The 26,342-nt window shown below is 32.1% G+C and overlaps 2 protein-coding genes across 3 annotated transcripts in view; both read left to right on the forward strand.

The window, feature by feature from the left end:
• The window catches only part of LOC149883510 (uncharacterized), a 37,091-nt gene extending 15,060 nt beyond the window's left edge, over positions 1–22,031 (forward strand). Inside the window, exons 5-9 of one of the 2 annotated variants that reach the window (XM_090097506.1) lie at positions 1,782–1,856; positions 13,210–13,524; positions 13,621–13,962; positions 14,063–14,304; positions 21,388–22,031. In XM_090097506.1, coding sequence (XP_089953632.1) covers positions 1,782–1,856; positions 13,210–13,524; positions 13,621–13,962; positions 14,063–14,304; positions 21,388–21,474 — 1,061 coding nt within the window. In that variant the 3' untranslated portion in view covers positions 21,475–22,031. The remainder of the gene's footprint in view (positions 1–1,781; positions 1,857–13,209; positions 13,525–13,620; positions 13,963–14,062; positions 14,305–21,387) is intronic. The other variant, XM_090097505.1, reaches the window with a different exon arrangement.
• Positions 5,973–10,271, forward strand: LOC149883511 (uncharacterized). Its single transcript, XM_090097510.1, has 2 exons — positions 5,973–6,328; positions 7,934–10,271. Exon 2 carries the CDS (start codon positions 8,166–8,168, stop codon positions 8,670–8,672), a length of 507 nt encoding a protein of 168 aa, XP_089953636.1. The 5' UTR covers positions 5,973–6,328; positions 7,934–8,165; the 3' UTR covers positions 8,673–10,271.
• Positions 22,032–26,342: the final 4,311 nt, after the last annotated feature.

Consider the following 26,342-nt stretch of genomic DNA (forward strand, 5'->3'; position numbering starts at 1 on the left):
TTGAAAAGCCTTCTTTTTTTGGCGGTTTTCAAGTCAGACTTGAGTTGAAGTCGCACTTCAGGTTTGAAGTTCGACTTCACATTTGAACATCAGTTCTTGCATTCCACCCTTAATCTGATAACCTGTAACGAATAAAACAATTAAAAAATAAGAACTCCATTTACTTTTTGCATTTGAATTGCGTGGGAGAAACTTTGTGCGGCGGATTTGAATGACTTATTTACCTTGAGAAATTATAAATAAAGTTCAAGTGGTTTTTTTATGAGTGTATTTGAAGTAGAGCATCCCGCCATCGGAAAATGCGTAAATGCGTAAATTCCGATGTGAGAAATAGTTTATAAAGGTAACTCCGATGTGATTTAATCTTTTTATTTTCCGATATTTTCCGATGGTTTGTGGTGGCTTGCAAAATTTTGCTGTAATTTTGCGAAAACTTCGTAATTATAGATAAATACATCGGAAATACCACAATATTACGAGTTTACACTTTAAATACGATTTATTGTGAAATTACGCGAAAATATCGTACGATAATGCGTAAATCTCGAAATATATAGGAGAGTGCGTGAAATTCTTCCCATCGGCCTCGGACTACATCGCACCTCCGAAGTGATACTATTCCTCACCATCGCATCACATAGGAGTCACATTTATAAACTATTTCTCACATCGGAATTCACGCATTTACGCAATTTCCGATGACGGGATGCTCTACTTTGAAGTGATTTGTAAAAGTAGAAATGGAACGCGAAATTTTTGTTGAGACAGTATTTTTAATGAGTAAAGAAGATCTAAAGTTGAAATATTGTATTCGCTGTGAGGAAACTACAATTTTAAAATAGATATTTGTTGACAGTTCTTTCCATGGTATCATCGGATTCTCTGTTATAAGTTAGATGCAGATGCTCTCTGATAAGATAGAAAAAGTGTTTAATGATTAAAGAATAAACAAATAGTACCTTTTACTTCCTCTTATAATATCATAGTGTAATACATGTTCCGACCATAATGTAATGAAAAAAAAAAAAAAAGAATTTGCTATGTCCGAAGCAGCAGCTCTTTTTAAATATAATTCTCGAATGCTTTTAACAACATTTCCGAATTTTTAAATCAAAGGAAAACGAGTTTCTGAAAAGAAAAAACGGAAAAAAAAAAGATTATTACAAAAGTTAAATAATCCACAAAATATAATAAACTGCCTAAGTTCACTGTTGTTCATTTCTTGTAAAGGTAGAAAATTTTAGTGCAAAAGAAACAACGAAACCTAAAATCTAATTTTAGTATTTCTATTTGTCATGCAAAATCTGCAAAAAGTTGATCAAATCCAGAAATACCAAAATTTATTGATATTGTTAATTGTCATTAAAGTCTTTTGATAATTGTGAAGGAAATGTGATGAGTTTCTAGCTCTTTGTTTTTCTTTTTATTCATTTGTTTCACAAATAAAAACCGATCATCATGATCAATAAAAAACCGATCATCATGATCAATAAAATACTTTTACTTGTGTTCAACTAATCCATCTGCAGTCATTTACATTTGACCATCTGTTTATTTACGGGATGAAAGGTCTAGGTTCCCAATTTTTGCATATGACTTCTTATTTTGTAAAGTCGCTGCATTAGTTATTATTACCTTTATCAATTTTATGTATAATTTGTTGCCATTGATTTGTGACCATCTTTTGTACTGACTCAGCTACTGCATTAAGCGTCATGTTTTATGAAATTGCTAGATTAGTTCTTACTACCTTTATTAAATTTTTATATTATTTGTTATAGGTGGCTTTAATCAATTTAACCTGGAGACTCTCAAACAAAGTTGCGCATATTTTAAATTAAGAGGGAATAATATCTGTAAGTTGAACATTTTTACTTGAATGCAATGTCATTAATTTTTTCATTGATTTACAGATGAAAAGAAGTAAATAAATGAGAGGTTTTTGAGTTAATTTAGTGTTTGCTACATTAACTTTTGATTATGAATAAGTATTTTTTTTTAACTGTAAAACTTATAGCTATTTTCTCATAAATCTTCTCTGAATGTAATATTGAAACTATTTAAGAATTTTTAATTTATTAAAATTAAACTATAAGAAAAACTGTGACAAGAAAAACTATATGTGAGACGAAAAACTATACATGAGACGAAAAATATGCGTTGCTTTGGTATACAATCTCAAAACAAGAACAGTTAGTTTTTCAACAGAGTCTATACTATACACCCTACTTTATTTTACCTCTTGACAATTTTTGTATTCACTGCGAGAAAGCTATATAAATGGTAAAAAACAGATAATTTCTTTTTCTCTATTATTTATTTAACTGTACTTTTATATCTTTCTATGGCTACATGTTCTCTCCTAATTGCATAACTTCTTTCCATTTGATTGATCTTTCTAGTTTTGCTATTCTTATGTCTTTAGAAACTTTTAGAGTGATGAAAAAATCAGAAACCTTTTAGGTTAATCTGTTCTCATACAACTCACTTATGAACTGTTGTGCTATATCAAGTTTCTCCATTCAGTATGAGGCAATTTCTTTGTAGTTTTTTCTCGCAATCAACAAATTAATAAACAGCAATAATCTTCTCTCCAAACTAAAACTCACCTTTTTACAAATTTCCTCCTTCATATATACCCTACGCTTTTCCTAAAATATCCTTCCAAGTACCGTCAAAAATCATTGCAAACACATATTTACAATTCTTATCGGTAAAATCTATTAAAGCTATTAAATCCCTAACGTCATTAAATTTTCTAGAACTTTCCGGAACTACACTCCTCCTTGATCCTTACGGATCATCCAAGTAGCAATCAAAGTATTTCGAAGGCATGTGCCGTTCCCGACCACTCCCTCGCAAAAGCATGTCGACTTCTTGGGGTCTATCTTCAGCTTCGACATTTTCTTCGTTCGTCTCTTATTCATCTTTAATTTGCTCTCCTTGATTTTCAGCGTTCTCTTGACCAGTTTCAGTATTCATCTCTATTTCCAAATCAGGGGTAATGCAGGATTGAGAATCATTTCGAGGTCTAATAAGTTTCAGATGACGCGGAATGCCGTTTATTTCTACAATTTGGTTCGACGCATTCTGAGTTATCGAAGCTGGTTGCCACTTTGTATGGCACCTCGCATTTGGTGGTTTCAGCCAGACTTTATCGCCAATTCGAAATCTCTCGTCCATGTCATTTCGTGCAGGAAGATTCTCTTTTCGCAATCCTTTCACACCAATCGGATAGCTCTATATCTTACCCATCGGGTTTGCACCATACTTGTCGGCTAAGACATTGTACCAATATAGCGCGCTTCCAGTATCGACATTTTCGGTCGTTCTGCAACTCTCTTGATTGTACGGTGGTTTCTTTCTACAATTCCATTGCCTTCGGGATAATAAGCGGCTCTAAATCTAATTTTGGACTCTTCAACTATCAAGGAAACTTCTTATCTCTTTAGTTTTAAATGTCGGCTCATTGTCAGTCAATATCTCAGACGGTGCTCCACGTTCAAAATAAATAAGACGGAGTATTCGGACTATGGTAACACTTCCGTATGAGCTTGATAATTATCGCCACAACTCGTATTTTAAAGGCCCGCAGTTAGACTCAAAATCTTGTCAGTACCATAATGCGTGATATCGATGGCCAATATCTCCGAGTTTCCTTCAACATCCAATTTTCCTTTTACCCACCGTTTCTGCCCTGGATCTATTGACTGACATAGTTTGCAATTTTTTATTACGTTTTGAACATTTTTTTCAGTAGCAGTCGGAATTGTTTTACGAACAAAGTTAAACGTTCGATTTACTCCAAAATGTCCAGTTCTTTGGTGTATATTGGAAATAGATTCACCCTTCGTACCTGCGCCTCCAATACAACTATATCGACACTCTGGCACAGTCAGTTTGTTGAGCCATTTGCTGCAAACTCTTGTTAATGCGTCTGCCAAATTATCTTTAGAAGGAATGAGTTTCACCTCAACGCTAACGTTGTATTCTTCAATTAGTTGTTGCAAAACGATTATTCTTCTTCGAATCAGCATTTCACCGGTCGCTTTTGATCTCAACCTTGATTTTCTGGTAAGGGCGTCAGAAACCCAGTAAAATACTATCACAGAATTGTTAAAAAAACAGTCACTTTCTTCAGTTAACACATCAGAGCCATATTCATTCCTCGTATCACTGCGTCTAATTCTGCCATGTTTATATGAACATCAGACGTTTCTTTTCGCAGCCATGTTGCATCCTCCTCAGTAGTTTCCCCAATTTAAATAAGAGCACCAATTGCTAAAAAACTGGCATCAACCCAAACTTTTCCCTCATCACAACGCACAGCCCAATCACCACAAGCAGGCTCGCAACATTCCACCTCAGCAAACACTTCTTGAAACACCCACTTTACTTTCTCATCACAAACTTCATTGTTCCAACCCTTCGTCAGATTGACAACTTTCCTCTTTAAGAGACTACAAATCACTTGTAGTTAACCACACACAGGTAAATGTTCTACCAACTGTCCACAGATTTAAAACACTACTCTCCTGGTTAACTTTTGCGAAATAACATCAACTCAATTCCCTCTGGACCACATCAGTGTGTTACCAACCTTGCGCACACACAATCCTAACACACGAACTCCATTATCACCAATCTGCTCACCTTCATTACTCTCTAAACCGTATTTCAAAAAATGCCTCTTGATATAATCAAGACTCACGACACTTTCGTCGACAAAAATATCGTCTACATAAGCGAACGTTCCACTCTTCACTAACTTGTCTTAATCAATGACGGGGCTCACAACGGATTTTATTATCATTGACGCAACATTCAATCCGAAGCCAAGTCGTGTCAAAGAATACATTTTATTTCAAAACACCAGGGTTTGGAACGGCCAAAGAAATTTATCAGTTTTTAGTTGAAGATAAGCCTTGCGTAAATCAATGATTGCTGGCTTGTTACCCATTCTTCTCCATTCTCTAAGCTTTTCGACACACACATCTGCGTCTTTCGTGAATGCCTCAATGAAGTCGTTAGCTTCTCTCCAGTTCAGATCAGGTCGGTTTTTGTTGTCTTTGTTTCTCTGAATGACGGCCATTAAGGGAATCTGCCCTTTGGGCGGCCCCAATTTCTTTTCGTCGTAATCTAACACCAGTTTCAAATCAATCAAATCCTGCAGTTCGTTTTCATAGTCTGTTCTAGCGTATGGTGGAATTCCATACTGTGCCACTTTATTATACAATCGGTTGGGGCATTCTCCATCTCTCTCTATCCATTTGACTCTCCATTCAACACAACTAAAAACTGCTTCATGATCTTTCTTCGTAATTTCAGTTTTCTTGACTTTGTCCTATTTCGAAGGCGCTGCTCCGCAGTAACTAAATCCGAACTTCGCTTCTCCCAAAGGAGAAATGGATACTCGTTCTAGTAATTTAATGGAACTCATTCCGACCATCATATCAACTCCGAACGATTGGAAATCCACTAAAATAACTTCATCACGTGCTTTAATGCCATCAACCTCAAGAATCACGACCGCTGACCCAATGCCCTGATGAACCTTTCCTTCAAACATCGCCACCTTTTGAGAGTTTGAGTACCTACATTGACTTTTGGACGGGAATTTTTTTATTCTATATTGTCTTCGAACACCCTGTGTTCTAAAGCTGTCGCAAGCATACCGTTAACTTTCAAACGAATAACAGATAATGCGCTTTATCCACAGTTGTTCAGAAGCGAGGTAGCACAGATTTCTCGCTCCTGCAATCGTTTCCCTACAGCTTCCAGCATTTTGAAGTAATATGTCGTTCCTCACCACATTTAAACCATCCAAAGATCTTCGGAGACAAGTTCTTCGCAAACGAACATCTCTGCAATGTGGTTCAAACCTTTGCAGTTGTAACATACTAACGCAGTTTTTGTAACATGGTGTCTATATAGGGTAAGGTTGCCAATATTGTACCCCCTAAGACAAAACTAAAAAATGTAGGTAATCTACTGAGTGAAAACATGGATTTTCAATTGGATTTCATAATTTAGGGATTGTTTGTTGTAAAGATGTTAAAAAAACTCAAAACTTAAAAAGCTTTAAGTCTCGAAGAATCAAATTAAAAAAATAGCGCTAAGAGTACAATTAAGGAAACTAGATCCTTAATTGTACCATTGTAATCCAATATTGTACCACTTTCTTGATTTCAAGTACTTTACAGCTTTGCAAATATTTTATGATTTTAGATTTAAGGGATTTAAAGAACTGATTAAAAAGAATGGTTTTTATAGAATCAGCAATTGGAAATATTCTGATATAACATAACATAACACCTAACTGCCCATAGTATAATGAAATGAAGTTTTTTATGTAAGAAACTCTATGCAACTTGAATTTTTTTTCTTCTGGAAAATGCCAAAAATAGTTATCACCACATATGGTACAATTTTTATTTAAATTCTATGTTTACCAATGGGTTAGCTAAGATTAGAATAGAGGAGGAAGGTAGGTATTAAAGATAGTTATACTAAATAATGTAAAACAATATATACTATATCTGTTTTAAAAACAACCACACTAAATATTTTAAAATAAAATACATAAAAGCATTATTTTTGGCAAAAGTTTCAGATATATTTTGTCTGTTTTTGATTAATACCTGCACAGCCAACATGACACCAGCCTTGACATATTGTTAAAACTGAACTAGAGAGTGCATCTTTTTAAGGACTGCTTGACAATACAAGAGTAATACTAAAATTTTTATTTTTTTTTGTTTAAGTGGTGAAGTTCGTATTGTAAGTATGTATATTTCTCTAATTGAAGTCTTAAAAGGGTTTTGTTAAATTTTACACGCGTTTTTTAGCGGTCAGAATGCTTGCGTCAGTACAATTTAGGACATGCCTTGAGGAACAATTTACGCAGCTAATCTGACATTCAGTTAATTAAAAAATTTGACAACTAAAAATAAGATATTTTAAATTCTAAGTATTTATTTTGAATTTAGATAAATTACACAGGTCTACAAATAAAAACTTTTTTTCTGTTGCATGAGATATTTAAACTGATTTTTATGTATTTTTAAACGCTGAATCCAAATATAAGGTCCGTTTTTCTTGGTAAGCTCTAGTGTTTTTGCAATAACCAATTTATTTATTTTTTAAAAACTATGTTTTTCATAGGTATTTTTATTCAATAGGTATAAAAAAAAGTAACCATATCATTGTTTTTATTAGATAAAATATATAATATGATGGCTTCTTCAAATCGACATAAGTGCAAGCATAATCCTAACTCATTCTGTTATATCTGTGGTTGCTATACACTTGTTCGACAAAGACGAAACATTACTAATTTTGTAAAACTAGCACATAAATTATACTTTGATATTAAACTTGGCGACCAAGAAAAAAAGTGGGCTCCACATACTGTGTGCCATATTTGTGAAGAAAGTCTTCGAGATTGGACAAAAGGAAAAAGAAAGAATTGACCTTTTGGAGTTCCCATGGTTTAGAGGGAATCACAAAACCACATTGACGACTGCTATTTTTGTCTTGTTAATATTACTGGTATTGGCAAAATAAAGAGGCAAGAAATAGCTTATCCCAACATTCCTTCTGCTATTAGACCAATTCAATATTCTAAAGAGATTCCATTTCCAATTTTTAAAGGTTTATTTTTGTCAGAAGACGAGGAAAGTATGTCTGCTACAGAAACAGAAGAACTTTTACCAGATTTGGAAGATTTCTCATCTAATGCTAAACAATTCAGTTTGCCTCAGTGTTTTAGTCAGATAGAACTGAATGACTTAGTTCGTGATTTAGGACTTTCTAAGCAAGCAGCAGAAGTATTAGCATCACGTTTAAAGGAAAAAAAACCTACTTGATAGTTTTGCAAAAGTTTCTTACTTTACAACAAGAGATGAAAACTTTATTAACTGATTATATACAGAAAACTTTATTAACTGATTATATACAGAAATACCTTACTGTAATAGGAGACCTGATATATCATGATATATCAGGTCTCCTATTACAGTAAGGTATTTCTGTATATAGTCCAATAGAATGGAGACTTTTTATCGATAGGTCAAAGCGAAGCCTCAAATGCGTCCTATTGCACAATTGAAATATTTTTGGTTCTGTACCAAAAGGTCATTCTGTTCATTTGCGAGAAACTTACGATGACATTAAAATGGTGCTTGATTAAGTATCGCGAACATAACTGGATTATTTGTGTAGATCTAAAGATGGTTAACTTTCTACTTGGTCAGCAGAAGGGTTTTACAAAGTTTCCATGTTATCTCTGTATGTGGGATAGTCGAGCAAGAAATCAACACTGGATACAAAAAGAATGGCCCATTCGCAAGACTCTCGCAGTGAGCATGCAAAATATTGTGAATGAACCCATTGTTAGTCGAAATAAAATAGTTTTTCCACCACTCCATCTTAAACTTGGATTCATGAAACAATTTGTTAAAGCACTGAAAACTGATAGCGATTGCTTTCAGTATATAGTTACATTATTACCAGGTTTGTCAATAGAGAAAAAAAAAGCAGGAGTTTTTAATGGGCCACAAATTCGCTATCTTATAAAAGATAAAGAATTCATTAAAACAATGAATGTCAAAGAGAAAACAGTTTGGTTGTCGTTTGTGGTTGTTGTAGAAAAATTTCTTGGTAAAAAATAAGAAAACTATGCAGATTTAGTTGATGAAATGTTGAAAGCCTTCTGTGATCTTGGATGCAAAATGAGTATAAAAATTCATTATATAAATAGTCATCTTGACCAGTTTCCTGAAAATCTTGGAGATGTGAGTGAAGAGCAAGGAGAGCGATTCCATCAAGATCTTTAGACAATCGAAGATCGTTACCAAGGACGATGGGACATACATATGATGGCAGACTAGTGTTGGGGCATCAAGCGAGAAGACTCAGGAAAAATTTATAAAAGAAAGAGCAACAAGCAAAAGTTTCTTCCTGATTAAATAGTTTTAATTAAACAATGTAATCTGCAATCTTTTTTAAAACTAAAGTAAAACATGATTTTGTTATTAATCAATAAAAAGTTGATAATTTTGTTAGGACTTTATTTATAGGACAATATTTATATAATGTTTATTTTAAACAGTTCACTTTTTTTTTCATCTGCTTTCTGCTTTTGTTTTAGTTTGGTAAACAACTTTTATTGTAAAAAATATATCATAGCACTTCCAAATGAGTTTCAAATCTGTATTTTAGAATTATTTCTAATGTTTTGCAAAATAAAAAAATATTTATTGCAAAAAATCTGTAGCTTTTCATAAAAATCTGATGCCAGATTTGAATTCAGCGTATCAAAATTATGTAAGAACAAGTGTCAAATTTAATGCAATAAATTTTTTGTAGACCTGTGTTATGCTTTAACATAAGTACACTGAACAAATCATAACTTCTGCTTTTTTCAGTGAAATACGCTTAGCCATAAAAACCTAAAATAAGAAATCTTTAATAACAAACCAACAACAGCTTACTCTGGGCTTAATGAAGTAAGATGACAAAAAAAAAACAGTTGACTACTTTATTTCATTCAGCAAAGATAAATAATAAGTTGAAAATTTTTTTGTGAGTTGTAAATATAATCGGTACAATATTAGCAACCTTACCCTACAGCGCAAACAGCATCACTGTCAATCACATTTTTACAGTTCAAAGCAGCTTTCACTCTGGGTAACAAAATATCAATCGGGTCGCACAGACCCACAGACTCCTCTGGTAGTTTAGCAAGATAGGCTAATCGTCTTAAATCAGACAAACGCACAGACTCCTCTGGTAGTTTAGCAAGATAGGCTAATCGTCTTAAATCAGCCAAAAACACGTCGGCTTTTTCTCCGTCTCATAATTTTTGTTTTGTAAACAGTTCATATCCAGTGTAGGCATCTTTAGAAAAAGTCGCTAATAACACACGCTCGACTTCTACTACATCTTTTTTATCTTTCCCGTTTAAAGCATCGTACACTGCATATGCAGCTTCACTGAGAAGAATCGGAAAAAGCAGTTGAAGTTTTAAGTTCTGAATATCAGCAATCACTTTCGTTTGTTGAATCCAGACAGCCACATCCGAAGTGCCATCATAAGTTTCAAACATGAAATAATCTCACACTTGGTTCCATGGCCCGGTTAGCTTTTAGTTTTTCTCGCAATCAACAAGTTAATAAAAAGCAATAATCTTCTCTCCAAACTAAAACTCACCTTTTTACAAATTTTCTTCTACATATATACCCTACGCTTTTCCTAAAATATCCTTCCAAACACCGTCAAAAATTACCGGAAACACATATTTACAATTCTTATTGGTAAAATCTATCAAAGCTATTAAATCCATAACGTCATCAAATGTTCTAGACTTTTCCGGAATTACATTCTTTCTGCAAACTAACGAAGCAGTAAATAATACAATAGGTTTTAGAACTTGTTAAGTTGCATAAACTCTGTGTTCAATCCCATATTAATTCAACACTGATTCTTCTTGCAGCTTGTTGGATTTTTTCTGTGTTATTTATCCAACAGTTAAATAAGTAGAACAGAAAAATAAAAGAGGTTTTGAAGAATGAATGTAAAAAAACAAATCTTATTTTGCATTTAATACTGCAAAAACTTTTATTAACTTATCAAATAGTTGCATAATACCAGTTTCATGGAAAGATATAAGAAATAAACGCCTTTTATTTTGTTTTTAGAAACTTTATAAACCAGGTTTAGAAGTATAATCATTAGTAATAATTATTCAGAACTTGTTTTAGTAATATGTCGATCTAAGAATGTAAAAGCTGCAAAAAGTAAAATTGATCTTAATTGCTGTTAGTGGTTGGTAAATCTAAAAGTTTTTTAATCAAAAGAATACATTTAGACCGAAAACAAAAAAATGACAATTTCATCCAATTTAGAATTGTCTAAGTCAGGGGTGGCCACAATAAGGCCCGCGGGCCAACTCCGGCCCTCAGCAACCTTTTATCCGGCCCGTCAGTTAATTGTAAAGATAATAAAAAAAACTATAAACATATATAATATTAATAAGTTATATAATATTTAAATTTATAAATTAATAAATTTGTAAAAAAAAACAATCGCTTTAAATAATTAAAAATATATTTAAAAAATCCTGCCGGCAATTAATCGCAGGATTAATTTCCGGCACTGCCGGCAATTACCATTTGCGTTTTTTAATTGTAAATGGCATCTTCAAAATCAAAACAACGAAAAATTTACGAGGAATGTCGTTTATTTAATGATGAATGACAAACTAAATACTTTTTTGTTGAATGTAATTCAGTGCTAGTATGTTTAATATGTAATGAATCGGTTGCAGTGTGCAAAGAATATAATTTAAGGAGGCACTATGATACAAAGCATTCAAAAACTTATAATCAGTTTGTCAACGAGGAGCGGAAAGAAAAATCAATTAAATTGAAAAATAAGTTATTTAAACAACAAGATTTTTTAAAAAGGGGCAACACTGAAACAGAAAATGCTGCTATTGCAAGTTATGAAGTGAGTCTTCTTTTAGCTAAAAATTGTAAACCATTCAGTGATGGGGAAATAATTAAGGAATCTCTTGAAATTGTGTTCAAAAACATTTGTCCTGAAAAATTGAAAATTTTAAATAATATCTCCCTCTCAAGACAAACAATTACAAGAAGAACATGTGATATTGCTGATGATCTGAGTGTCATTGGCTGAAAAAATAAAAGCATTTCAGTATTGTTCAATAGCTATAGATGAATCAACTGATATATCACTAACTGCTCAATTAGCTATTTTTATTAGTGGTATTGATAATGATTTTCTTGTTACTGAAGAGCTACTTGACATCTATCCTATGCAAGGCAAAACAACAGGAGAAGACATTTTTCTTGCCATGAAGAAAGTTTTTAAAAAGTTCAACTTGACTTACAACAGATTAATTTCAATTACATCAGATGGTGGCAGCTCAATGATTGTAAAAAAAATGGGTGTTGTTTCCAAACTGGAAAATGAAATGGCAGAAAACAACTTGTCATTAATTAAGCTGCATTGTATTATTCATCAGCAAAATTTAACAGCAAAGACTATGGATGTGGAAAATGTAATGTCTGTAGTAGTTAAAGCAAAAAACAGCATTAAGTCCAGTGCATTACGAAGTAGGCAATTTGAGGCTTTTCTTACTGAAAATGACTCTGAATATGGTGGTCTGCTTTATTATACTTAGATGAGATGGCTTTCTAGAGGTAATATGCTGAAAAGAACTTATGATTTGAGACAAAATATGTTGGATTTTTTCAAAATTATCAACAAAGATTATCCACCAGAGCTAAAAGAAATAGAGTTTATTGAAAAATTTGCATTTCTAGTAGACTTGACCCAACATTACAATATACTTAACAAAGAACTCCAAGGAAAAGATCAATTAATTGGAAAAATGTTCAACCTTATTCTAGCTTTTCAGTTGAAATTAACTTTGTGGGAGCAGCAGTTAAGAACTGGAAATTTCAGTCATTTTCCAACTTTGGGTGAGCTGAATCCTAGAAACACAGCAATATATATTATCCGTATTGCTGAATTGAAAACGAGATTTTCAAAAAGGTTTGCAGATGTTAAGAATCATGCAGACAAAATCAAATTGTTCACAGAACCATTCTCTGCTGATATTGAAACTGTACCAGAAAAATTCCAAATGGAGTTAATTGATCTTCAATGCAGCGATGTTTTGAGAGAAGCATATAATAAACAAAATTTATTGTTATTTTACAAACATTTTGACCAGAATAAGTACACCAACTGAGTCAACTATACAAAAATGATGGGTGTCTTGTTTGGTAGCACTTATTTGTGTGAAAGTGTTTTTTCTCGTATGAAATTTGCAAAATCCAAAACAAGATCTGTACTGACAGATACTAACTTGCAGAATACATTAAGAATCGCAACCAGTCAGTTGCCTATTGACATTAAACAACTTAGAATGCATTTAAAGAGACAACATTCAATTATTATTTTGACAATTTTTTGAATAATAGTAATACCTGTTCTCTGTGGTTTTTGTGTTTAAAAAGACATCTTTCATAAGGAAAAATACCAAAAAGCATTTATTGTTTTCTAAAACAAGTTACTTTAAAAAACAACCCTAAAATTACTTTTTTTTGTAAAATGGCTGCCTAATTGCTCCTTCTTTTATCCATGACCTTGATAACTTTATAAAAAATTTTTTTGTAGCTGAAATGATCTCCTCGAATGAACCGAAAATACTATTAACCAATAGAATATCTTCTTCTGCAAATAAACATCACTCTTTTTTTTGCTATTCGAAAGTAAATCCAGATCACCTGGAGTTTTCAACTTTGGATGGAAAAAGCTATAAAGAATTGAATGACTCGTGGAAAAATGTTTACACCTACCAGTTGTCCTGTGGTATTCTTTTAACATTTTCTCCTATCGAATCATGTCAGTATAATGCAGCATTTAAATGTTTTGCGAAAAGTAATGACACTCACCAACCTATGAAGCAAGCACGTATTAACGTTTTGTCGTGTGAGTATAAACTTTAAAAAGCAATAATCGATATTAAATAAGATTATTTTCTATAGACATTTAAGCAATAGTGATTAAAATAACTCTACTTTTCAGTTAAGATTTTGAATTTCAACCAAAGCTATGACAGTGTGCAAAAAAGAACCGCTAAAAATATAACTTGCAAGCTGGAAATAGCTGTTCAACAAGTTGCAGTACCTTCTCTTGAAATAGTTTTTCAGCGTTATAACAAAGTGTCTGGTGAGTACATATCAATAAAGAGCAGTGAGACATTTTTGTTAAATCCGACTGAAAGTCAAATCAAAATTAATGAGCAAATAATCACTGTTTACTTACAACGAAGTCTAACAATTTTATGTTCTCGCTGTGATAAGGACGATCTAGTTTGCGTCTTGTTGGATAAAGCTTGCGGTGTAGTGAAGCATTTTCTTCTTGACGGTAGGTTACAATTTTTTATGTTAAAAAAGTTTAAAGTGTTATGCTTAAATAACAGTAAAAATATTCAAAAGCCTTTTTTTTTAACTGTATTTTTATATAGCCGTAATTCCATTCAATGGTAATACAGATATTGCAACACTGAAGTTGTCAAGAGGAGTAATTGCTAGCATTTTTATTGTGATTTGTTTGGCAGTTTTAAGTTTCCTTTTTACATCAATTCATCTGAGAAGATACTTGAGAAGTCAAGGATTATTTAATACTTTTACCTATTGTCATAAAAAAAGCAGCCTAGTTTTGTTCAACCCAAATGTCGAAGAACTTTTGAAAAAGGGTATGCAAATGGTAGAAATCTTTTTGTTTTTTGCATAAACATGTGTGCTTGTGTCTAAGTGTGTCTATCTGTTCTTATTGCTAAAACTTTTTAAGTATTTTTTTTAAAAGAGCATTTTAAAAGTTATTTTAATTTTTTTATTTGAAAAAAACTGCTAACATTATAAAGAGTATTGGTAATTTTATTTGCCATTTTTTTAACTTAACTACTACATCAAATTTGGAACTTTATTTCAACTCAGACCGCATTTCTTTTAACAATAAAATAATAATGGACCAAATCAGTAATTTTAAAAAGTTTATCAAGAAATTTTGTTTTTAACACTTTGTTAAAGTTCCTTTTACTTAAATTAAAGCTGCCAAATGTCTCGGGTTAATTATATCAAGCGTTGGATTTCTTTTGTATCAAAATGATTCCTAGCTTTCAAGACCCCCTATTTTAGATTTTCTTCATCCTATCTTTAGGCCTAGTATTGCCCATAAATGCTTTATTGGATTTAGGTCTGATTAATACGCTGGCAACTCACTTCTACACAATTGCGATTTCAAACCATTTTTGATTTTTCGTTCTCTACAGTTGGGATGATTGTCTTGCAGGAAGATAAAACTGTTTCAATCTTAGTTTTCTGGCAGAATGTTTGAGATTTTTTTAAAAAGTCTCTGTGAATTATAGCCTCTATGGTTTTATCAATAAATGTCAGGACATATCACACCAAGCCATAACCTTTCTAATTCCATGTTTAACTGTTCCTAGCATAAAGATTAAGTCGAGTGTCTTTACACTGTTTGGAAAAACATTTTCGCTCAATCAAATAATTTTAGATAATACTTTCGCTTATAGCTCCATAACACTTTTCTCCAGATATCTAATGCTATATAGGTATATTTTTAAGTCGCTGTTAATCTTTGCTATATTTGTTTTTTAGTCAAAAAAGATTTCTCGTGAAAAAGTTGACCTTAAGTTCCTTGGTCTCAAATCGTATTTTGAATAATCTGCGGAGTAACGTTGATACTAAGAACTTCTTCGAACTTTTCTACTAACTTTCATGCAGGTTTGAAGCGGTTTCTTCTAGGACCCTTCCCAAAAATATGAGTAGTGTACAAACCAATACTTACTTTCACATTAAAACTGTGTTGTGAAGGGATTCATGTTCGATTTCACACTTCTCGGTAAATTTTAGCTTGATCAACGTCTTCAACTGTTCAATTACTTGGTGCAGTTGTCTAATTCTTTTTCCATGCCATAGTTCTAAAAATGATTTCATTTACATTTTTTTTCACGGGTTATCATCTTATGCATTTAAAAAAATGAAAATTAAATTAAAAGGTTTTAAAAAATGAACTTAAAAAAATTCAACTTCAAATATTCTTGCTTTAATAATTGTTTTTGCTAAGATTTAATTCAAATGTGAATTTCAAATTTTTCTAGAAAGATAGCAGGTTGGCAGAATTATATTTGCATTTACTCATCTAACGAAAATAGAGTTGAATTTATTCAAGTTTTAGCATCCGCTGTGCTTATCAATATGAAATTAAAAAAATTTTAATAATTTTTTTCAGTACTTGTCTGGTACATAAAGGTCTTTGCTGTCATATATATATATATATATATATATATATATATATATATATATATATATATATATATATATATATATATATATATATATATATATATATGACAACCATGCAAACTTTACATGGATGTCATGCACCTTAAATGCATCACTGTTCAACAAAGTATGCAATCCATGCAAACTTTGTTGAACAGTGATGTATTTAAGGTGCTACATTTAGTAGCACCTTATTTAACTTGCTGATAATTTCGGAACATGTTGCAAATCTATTTCCTTTAACTATTTCTGCTTCCATTTTTTAATTCCTGGGTATTATTTTCTTTTTTCGACCACATTTTTCTCCGAACACCTAATGGGAAGCGAATCCAACACATTTATCATATTGTCTTCGATTCGCAATAGAGGATGACTTGATATATCACATTTTCTTAAAATTTCACTTATTGAGTAATGCTTTTTGGTGAAAAGGTATTGCACCGGCTGTTAGATTTAAGTATAATCTTGTGGCTATTTTTAAAGAAACGCTCTACACATGGTGTTAGAATAGTCCAACAGGATCACTTTCATTCAAAAATTGAAATTAAACTATTTCATCCAAGAAAATAAATTGCATTTGAAATGTTTAGTTTTTAATTCTACGACAGTTTTTAATTCCAACATGAAGTCCCAAATAATAGCTTTTAAAAATTTTACAGTTTTACAGCGTTAATGCTGATCTATATGTACATAAGAAAAAAACCAAAAAATTGTGGTTTAGGAGCTAGTTATTTATTTAAGTGGAATAAACAACAATGGTTTTCGGAAAACTGCGTTTCCTGAGCAGGGAATATCTGAGCTATGCCGTCTGACCCTTCTCAAAATGTCCGATGGCAAAAGTGTCATCCTTCCTTCCTTTTATCAGTTAAGTATAATCATTATAATTCAGACACAAGAGACGCCAACTGTGGCTGTCTAATCAGTCAGATAGAAAATGTAAAACTTAACAAAAAGCACTCGCTCCAGACGACTAATTAGTTCCTTGGAGCGAGTGACTTTTGTAGCTCTTCTTGCATTAATCCTTTTAGTGCAAGAAAGCTGTTTGATACCAGCTCAAAACTTACTGGTGAGGAGCTTGCCCAAGTTCAACTCAACATAGGTTTGTCATACGTAGGTATCTAGAAGCTTGCATTAGCTATCAATCAAGTGGAAACCATCAAATTTGTTTCGTTTGATTTTCAAGCTAAATTTTGAGAGATCAACAAACAACTCTCGGGCTATTTTACCTAAATAACATGTTCATATAACCAGCAGCAGAGGTGACTCAAAACCACTCTATTTTGCACTGCAAAAGTCTGACCGAAATCCAGAAAGAGATCCTTCTGAGAAGACTAGTATACTGTACGCACTTTATCAAAGTTGGAATTGATGGAGGAGGTGGATATTTTAAAGTAAGCCTGGGCATCCAGGAAGTCAACTCTGAGATCTGCCCACCAAGCAAATAAATTCTAACAATCGAGGCATTATCAGGAAAGCCAAGTTCTTCAAAAAAGAGTTTATGTTCAAAAATCTCTGATTCCTACAGCTGAATGCAAGCTCATCCAGCAAGTGATTCCTTTTATGGAGCTTTATCTCCTTTCGGATTCGTCAGCCATCTGTTTTTGACTATTATATAAATGTGGACAAAAGCCTTAGAATAGCCCAATGCTTTCATATTTAGATTTAGTCTTTTCACAAACTTCTGAAAAACATAGAACTTCTTTAAAGGCTGACTGTCAGATTTCGCATATGAGTTCTTTGAGCTGATTGACACATTCTGGTAGTTTGATAATGTGATCACCGCATGTTTTAGCATCACTCTGGCTGATGATTATGAGAAGAAAAATGTTCAGTTTCATCACTCCTACTTTGCCCTGGAAAGCATCACCATCACTTGAAAGTTCGTGCAGTGTTCTTTCGTGTCAAGGACTTCGTTTGCCACAAGAAATGCCCCTTTGCATTTTCTGTAAACAAGCTCTCAAATCCAGGCACCATCACTTCCAGATACACTGGGAAAATTACTAAAAGAACAAACCCATCCAGACAATGCAGAGAGGGTTGAATTATGTGTGGTCGATTTCAAAAGCAAATACCAGTAAAATTTATTGTTCTTGAAAAGCATAATCTACTCAATACCTTTTAGATTGTCTTCTACACCTTTTTTTCATTTGTGTAGTATTCCTGTGGAAGATCTATTAACTGTGGGACTTTCCCTGCTATCTAGATAATTTTTATTATTAAAGTTTTCTACAATTTTGTAAAAGCTGTTATTTAGCTCTTTTTGTGATAAATAAAAACTAAGAACCTTTAAATGCAGTTTACTTTTTTTTATAAAGTAGTTTCAAATCAAATTTTGTATAGGATTGATCCTGTGGAACAAAAGAATTCTTTTTGTAAGGTAATGCGAAAATAATTCGTTTTTCCCATTTTGTAATACAGAACTCTTAAACAATTTCTTTTACTAAAAATTATTTTAAAAAAGATAAAAGTTGGTTTCTAAAGAAAAGTACATCAAAAGATATTGAAATGGTTGTTTAAAAGTTTTTCCAAAATACATTAAAATACATATTTCATGTAATTAAACCACAATGGTTTTACAAAAACATACACTTTTTAAAATTAGTTTAAAAAAAAACTGAAAGAACATCAAAACACAGTATGGGCGACAGAACACGGTTTTATGAATTAAACAGATGCCTCTTTTCCTCTGGAATTAGTGATACCTAAAAAAGCAATTTTTTATTTCTATAAGCTCTAAAGTGTTAAGTTATAAACAAATAAATAAATCAACCAGCAACAATATTGGAATCCAATTTAAATGGCACCTAATACATTAAACCGTAAAAGCTCTTCAAAATTAATAAGGTGCGCTGATAACTTGAACAGGGACTGTATATATATATATATATATATATATATATATATATATATATATATATATATATATATATATATATATATATATATATATATATATATATATATATATATATATATATATATATGTATATATATACATATATGTATATACACATATAAATATATATCTACAGTGTATCCAGTAGGATTAATACGAGGGCAATTAGATTTAAACAAATCAAATCAATTAGATTTAAACAAATCAAATCAATTCAAAGAAACCTTATAAAAAGTGATATATTAATATTTAAACTAGACTCTAATTGCTTTAATGCAAAGTTGGATGCGACGAGGCATAAGTTCAATCAATCTCATTCAGTAATTCTTCGGCAATTCAGCCCTAACCCTTGATAACTGTTGTTAAAGATTTTAAACTGGAGCTAACTTATATTTTGCAAATTTTTTATCAATCCAACTCCATAGATCGCAATTGCTCAGGAGACTGAGCACACCAAGGAATAACTTTGTAGCCTCGCTCATTCAACCAATTTTTAATTGAAAACGCAATATGAGATTTGGCGCTATCTCACTGAAATATCCAATTTTTACTTCTTCCATAAAACAATTTAGCCGAATGTTTTAAATACTTCTAGAGTATATTTGGAGCCATATTGTTTGATTCGTCCGATACATATACTGCTGAGAATCGTACCTTTGTGAGAAATATATATCATATTCCAGCCAAGCCGTGACCTCCTTATAATCTTAGTATAACAAAGCGAGCTAAATACATCGCGTGTTTGTATCTTTTAAAACAAACCTTTCCTTTGCAATTTAGTACCTCAAAAAGAGCCGAGACCATTCTTCAATAGACCAGTAGATTTTTTTTGGCACCATTTCAATTGTTTTAGGCGATCTTTTGCATACAAAAGTGGTTTTGTAATGGCGATATATGATCCTGTGCCTTTGTTCAGTAACACCTTTCTCTCTATCTCCTTGCCAATTGTAACATTCTTTTAGGAGTTGAATTTTTGATTAAATTACGAATGATTATCTTAGGATTTGAACGAGCTCTGCCAAAAATAACATACTGGTTTCTCTCAATTAGCTTAGAAGATCAACCAGACCTTGAAGAATCTTTGACAGTCTCAGTTTCTTTAAAAATTTTTAATGCATTTTGAACGAAACCCTCTGAAAAACTGAGTAATTTTGCTATACCAACTTTAGATTGGTTTCTTTACTTATTTAAACCATTAGTTTGCCATTTAACGCTCTTAGGGGTACTTTTCTTGCTCATTAGGTCACAACTTTATCAGTCAGATATGGCATTGATTATTTCAAAAATTATTTTTTATACTTAAGTAAAAATATTTTTTAGGTGGCTATTATGTAATAATATATAAGAAATATTATCATTTTCAGAGGAAACGAAAGCCGAAGAGATTAAATAAACCAATAATAATAAAACTCATTTAAATTTAATGACCATTTATTCACAGGTAAAAAGTTGGTAAGTAATTGATCAATTATCAATAGCAATTAATTAAAGAGAGGTAAGTCTGCATTTTAACGAAAAATTTTCCTGCAAAGTTCCAGCAAAATTAGATGAACTTTAGAGGTTACTTAATTTAAAAATATTTTGTAGTTTTGGTGTTGTACCACTTCCTGTTTTAATCATCTTGTTGCATAACAATTAATTTTCTTGATATTTATTGCTGTAAAAAAGCTATTTAATATGTGGTAGATGGCCTTATCCCACAATGATGGAAAGAAATGGAATAGGAATACTTGAAAAACCTTTTTGAAGCATCGAGTAAACTGAATAATAATTCCAAGAGGGTTCATGACACTCAAATAGCAAATGAAAATGAATTTCAGGTAGAAATCGACAAGTTGATTGATATTGCAAATGCAAATCCAATGTCATCAACTAGACCGGAATTGCTCATTTTTGAAGCTCCAACGATCCACTAGGAATAGCCCCATGGAGGGGATTGAAAAGCAGATTATTATTCGGCAATTTTATTTAAAACCTCCGAATTGTAAGTGAGATTGCCGAATGTGAGTTCAAAATGATTTGAGATTTTAACGTGTCTACTGCTAAAAACAAACAAAAGACACAATATCTGCTGCAACTCGATTCTTAGCATTTACATAAACTCCCAAAATCGAAGAAGTGTGTGCTGCTGTAGAGATTTAGAGAGCATTCAAAGACCTTTCTCAATATCCTTGGAAGAGAAATCTGGCAAAATATGCAATCATTTTTGACAAAAGTTTGTTATCGGACTTTGCTCTAAAGAGGTTAATGTAATCCTGAAAATTATATTGTTTAATGCCTAGCTTTGAATTGTATACATTCTGTTTTACTGCATGTATTAAAATAATACTTCTGTTCGTTGCTTTAATATATTCTGTGAAGTTTGTTATGTAAAACAATTCATCTCTGAGTTGTGAAAGTGGAAATCAGTGAGCAACCTCTTTACATCAACAAATCTCAAAAATTATAATTTCACATACTAAAAATGTCACCAAACAAGAGAGTGCCTTAAAATAAGGAACTTCTTTTTTTTTAGGATCACTTTATATTTGCGGGGTTTAAAATAGGTAAAGGTTTTTCATTTATAAACAGATGAATTTATTTTAGGGGAAAGGGAACTTCAGAATTCGAACAAAGAGCCACCTATTTACGATGTATTTATATCTTACAGCTACAAAAATCGTGAATGGGTAAAAAATAGTCTTCTTTGTGAACTGGAGAGACGAGATGTCAAAACTTGTATAGATTATCGAGACTTTGTTCCAGGGAAATATATAACAAAAAATATTTTAGACGCAATAAATAACAGCCGAAAAACAATTGTAGTTCTATCGAGAGATTATTTTAAAAGTGAATATTGCAAAGGTGAGCTGCAAACAGCTTTGAAAGATCAACAAATAATCTCTATATCACTTGACGATTGTGAGATTCCGGATTCCTTAAAAGAAAAGGCGCTTAAATGGGAAAGTAATGATAATTTCTGGAGTAATCTTTTTGTTGCTATACTCTCTTAAAACTGACCTTAAATAACTACACGTTATAATTTCCTAATATATTACATAAAATCTTTTTTATATTTCATAGTATTTGGTAAACATTTTTATTAATAGCTGGTATTCAGATAAATTAACTTTTTTGTAAACTAAAAATATATTATAGTGATGCATATGTTATTAGATATATAACCATTCATTATTTTCGCAGTATTTAAATGTCAAGTTTTGAATAGTAATTGTACTTTTGATCCAAAAGACATGATTTTATTTGTTTTACGGGCATGAACTTGAAATCTGCTGTAGGTGCTCCTTATTAGCCTCTCAATTTTAATAAATTTAGAGAGACCAACAAACAATGCTAGTATCTATCAATGGTCTTAAATTACTAAAACATGAGTACGTGGCAGATTTTTCTTCCTCAATTATTCATAAAAAAATGGTTTACAGGACTTCAGATTGATATAGATTGATAGACGTCTACAACAATGTCACAAAAATTAAAATAAATGTGTTTGAAAATTTTTTTTGGAAATCTTGACAAATTTGAGTTCGCATATCGTAAAATCCCAGTATGTTAATTCTATACCATTCGTAAGGTTAAAATTTGTTTTTGTTTTAATGTAAACCACTGTAGAGCACTTCTTGAGTAGTCTCAACACTGAGCTAGTTGAGATAAACAAGATCTTCGCTAATCCAGAAAAAAATTGTAATGAACGAAGAAAAAAAAATCTTATTCGCAGGAGCAGCAGACTGTTATATCTGCAGTTCGTCATTAGGTGATGAAAGGGTTCGCGATCACTGTCACATTAAGAGAAAGTACCGAGTCGCCGCCTACAAAGAATGCAACCTTAAGCTGCGCATCCAATCAAGAAAAACAAAGGTACCAGTTGTCTTCCACAATCTGAGGGGCTACGACGGGTATCTCAACATGCAGGCTTTAGGTAAAGCCAGAGAAACCACAAACTTAGCTGCATCCCCAGCACGATGGAAAAATACACTAACTTTCTCTGTTGGCGAGCTGCCATTCATAAGCTCCATGCATTTCATGAATTCCTCGCTCGATTCTCTATCGAAGAATCTGGGGCTGAGGAAAATAAGGACCACGAGAAAGAGCTTGACAAAAGTTGAGTTAGGTCTTCTGCGGCGCAAAGGAGTCTACCCCTATGAGTACGTTGACAGCTTTGACAGGTTCGACGAGGCGTGTATACCACCAAAGGAGGTAATCTTCTCAAGCCTTACCATGAGTGGGATAAAGAATTAAAACAAAATTCATGCGCAAAGTATATGGAGCACCCACGAATGAATAAACTTAAGCGACTATCACGACGTCTGCCTTGAGACTAACGTGAAGCTGCTACCAGATATCTTCAAGAAATTCAGGAAGTCATCATTAACTATTATGGTTTTGACATAGCCCACTATTTCAGCTCTCCTGGGATGTCATGGAACGTCGTACTTAAAAAGTCCGGAGTTGAGCTCGAGCCCCTCACCGATGCCGATATGCACTTTTCTTCGAGAAGGATCTCCGTGGGAGTATGTCCATGGTATCGAAGTCGTTTGCCAGGGCGAACAATTTAGGGTACCCGAATATTATGCCTCAAAGCTTAACAGCTATATATCGTATATCTGGATGCCAACAACCTCTATGGTTGGGCTATGATGCAACCGCTACCCTTTTGTGGGTTTGAGTAGGTCCAGCCAGAGCTAGTCGATATCCTCGAGATGCGTGATGATCACCCCAAAGGCTATGTACTCAAGGTAGATATCGAGTATCTAGAGCACCTACCCAACATCCACAATGACTTTCCTCTTGCACCCGATATACTGATGATACCCAAAGATTGGCTCAGCGAATATCAGAGAAATCTGATAGAGAAGCTCCAGTGTGGAAATAAGGGGCGCGTAAAGCTCGTAACAAACCATCGTTAATGACCATCAGTGTGTTCGGCAAAACTGTTAAAAACCTCAGTAAAGGTATACGTGTCGATTTTGTTCATACCAGTGAGACGAACCGATTGCGAAAGCTTATCGCTGACCCGGCCTACCAATCTCAAAAGATATTTAATGGCAATCTTGCGGCCATTCAGAGTACAAAAGCATGAGCAGACCAATCTATGTTGAAAAAACCGTCTTAGATCTGTCGAAAGGTTTGATGTGTAACTTCTGCTACAACCAAATCAAGACTAATTATGACTTGAAGGTACAGCTGCTGTACACTGACACGGACAGCTTAATGTTTGAAGTCGAGACTGATAATATCTACAAAGATATGCGGAAGAGCTTATCTAACCGCCTTAAGTTAAGCATTCAAATGATTTCACTTTCTTTCTTATCTTTAGCGATAATTAAAAAGTTATGAAATTAGAGAAAAATATAGACATTTTCAGGATGAGTTGATTTTTTAAATTTGGATAATTGGTTACCGAGTTATGAGAATTTATTGGCACCCCGATAAGATGCCAATTTTGGGTCGAGTTTTTCTTAAGGATTTATGGCACCGAATTTAAAAATTTCGACGAGAAGACTTAGAGTTAAGCATAAATAACAAAGTATATTCAGTCTACTTTTTTTTAAACAAAGGAATCAATGCATTCAATAATAAAAATTTTTTTTGTGATAAATTTTGCCCAGGCGTTGTTTTTCCCTATAGGGGCATTTGGGTCAAGAGCTCTAAAATCACGGTAAAAGTAAAAAACTAACTTTAGTTAAGGAAAAAAAAAACTTTTTAAATAATTTAAAAAAACTATTGTTAGAGTGAACTAAGTCATGCAAATTTATAAAAAGGGTAACAAGGGAAACGAGACCTTTTTCAATCTATAAACCATTTCATAATCTTCATATGTTCATATTATCATTAAAAAAATAAGATAGATTTATCTTTGTTTACATTTAAATAGATTTAACATTTAAATAGATTTACATTTAAATAACATTTAACAATTTAAGTAACATTTATAAATTTAAGTAACATTTACAAATAACAATTTAAGTAACATTTAAATAGATTTACATTTAAAGGATCTGAAATAACAATCACAGGATTTTTAATTAATAAATGCTGAAAATAATTTTTAGTGATTATACCTTTTATAACAATATTATATCCCCTTTATTAAAGTCAGATGTGACACAGGAAATGTGTCACTTCTTCTACCTTCTGATTTGTAAAGAACATCATATAATGTTTACTTGATTTCTTTTCCGACTTCCGCTATTCTAACAACATTTGCTTTGCTCCAAAAATACTCTTCTTCATCAATTTCTTTTATTTTATGAAGAACAACTCGCCCTACTAAACTACCTGGATGATCTAGTAAAGTCGGTAAAAACTGGACCTCCTTTTGTCTTACAAGATGTGACATTCTAGAATCCTTTAATTTTCTAAACAACTCTTCTTTTTGTTTCTTAACACGGCCTACTTAATAACAGGCCTGAAAGAAACGCAAAAAAAAAGAAAAAACTGTAGGCGGATGTTTGTAAAAACAAAAATGGAGAAAGTTTTGTGGTTTTTTTAGTGTTTATATTTATTTTTAGTGTTTACATATATATATATATATATATATATATATATATATATATATATATATATATATATATATATATATATATATATATATATATATATATATATATATATTATTACTATAATACAAACTAAATAATTAGCTTGGTTTATATTACATTACTTAAAGTTTCACGCAATAGCGATCATCAGATGTTATAAACCGTAAAAAGACGTAACGACAAAAAATACGAAAAAAATACGAAAAAAGTGCTATGGAGTGTCTGCTATGATGGCATTAAAGTTTTTTATTAAAAATTTATTTTCATGGCGGCACTTTGATGTTAACTCGCTTCTTTTATTGAGCAAGCCTAGTTTCGACGTAATGATGTGGAACTTTTCAGTCAAGCACAAATTACAGTGATTGCCACCAGGTTTAAATGGTTCTGCCTGATCGAGAATGTTCCACGTAAGGATGGGTTCTAAACCTTTACTTTTACACTCCCATACAAATTTAGAAAGTTCCGTGGATTAGGTAGGCTTGCTCAATAAAAGAAGCGAGTTAACATCAAAGTGCCGCCATGAAAATAAATTTTTAATAAAAAACTTTAATGCCATCATAGCAGACACTCCATAGCACTTTTTTCGTATTTTTTTCGTATTTTTTGTCGTTACGTCTTTTTACGGTTTATAACATCTGATGATCGCTATTGCGTGAAACTTTAAGTAATGTAATATAAACCAAGCTAATTATTTAGTTTGTATTATAGTAATAATATATTCGCTCTACTTATTCTACGCTGTATTGAGCACTCTTACTGGAAGTATTAACATAATTTCTACAATACTATATATATATATATATATATATATATATATATATATATATATAATTCAGTTATGTATACAGATATAATACAGTAATATATTTACATAATATGATATACCATACAATATATATTTAAAATCAATTGCTTATAATTATTTGAGAATCAATATTTTTTTATTTGTATTTTATATATTTAGTAAAATGTAATCTTTCAAAACAAAAATTACTATATGAT

Source organism: Hydra viridissima, unplaced genomic scaffold, assembly GCF_058129835.1.
Source record: "Hydra viridissima isolate aposymbiotic clone 2 unplaced genomic scaffold, HvirCarnegie_v1 scaffold_9, whole genome shotgun sequence".
Taxonomy (NCBI): Eukaryota; Metazoa; Cnidaria; class Hydrozoa; order Anthoathecata; family Hydridae; genus Hydra; species Hydra viridissima.

Excerpts from the sequence above, each read along its gene's own strand:
- LOC149883511 (XM_090097510.1), top strand. The coding sequence starts at position 8,166 with ATGACATTAAAATGGTGCTTGATTAAGTATCGCGAACATAACTGGATT.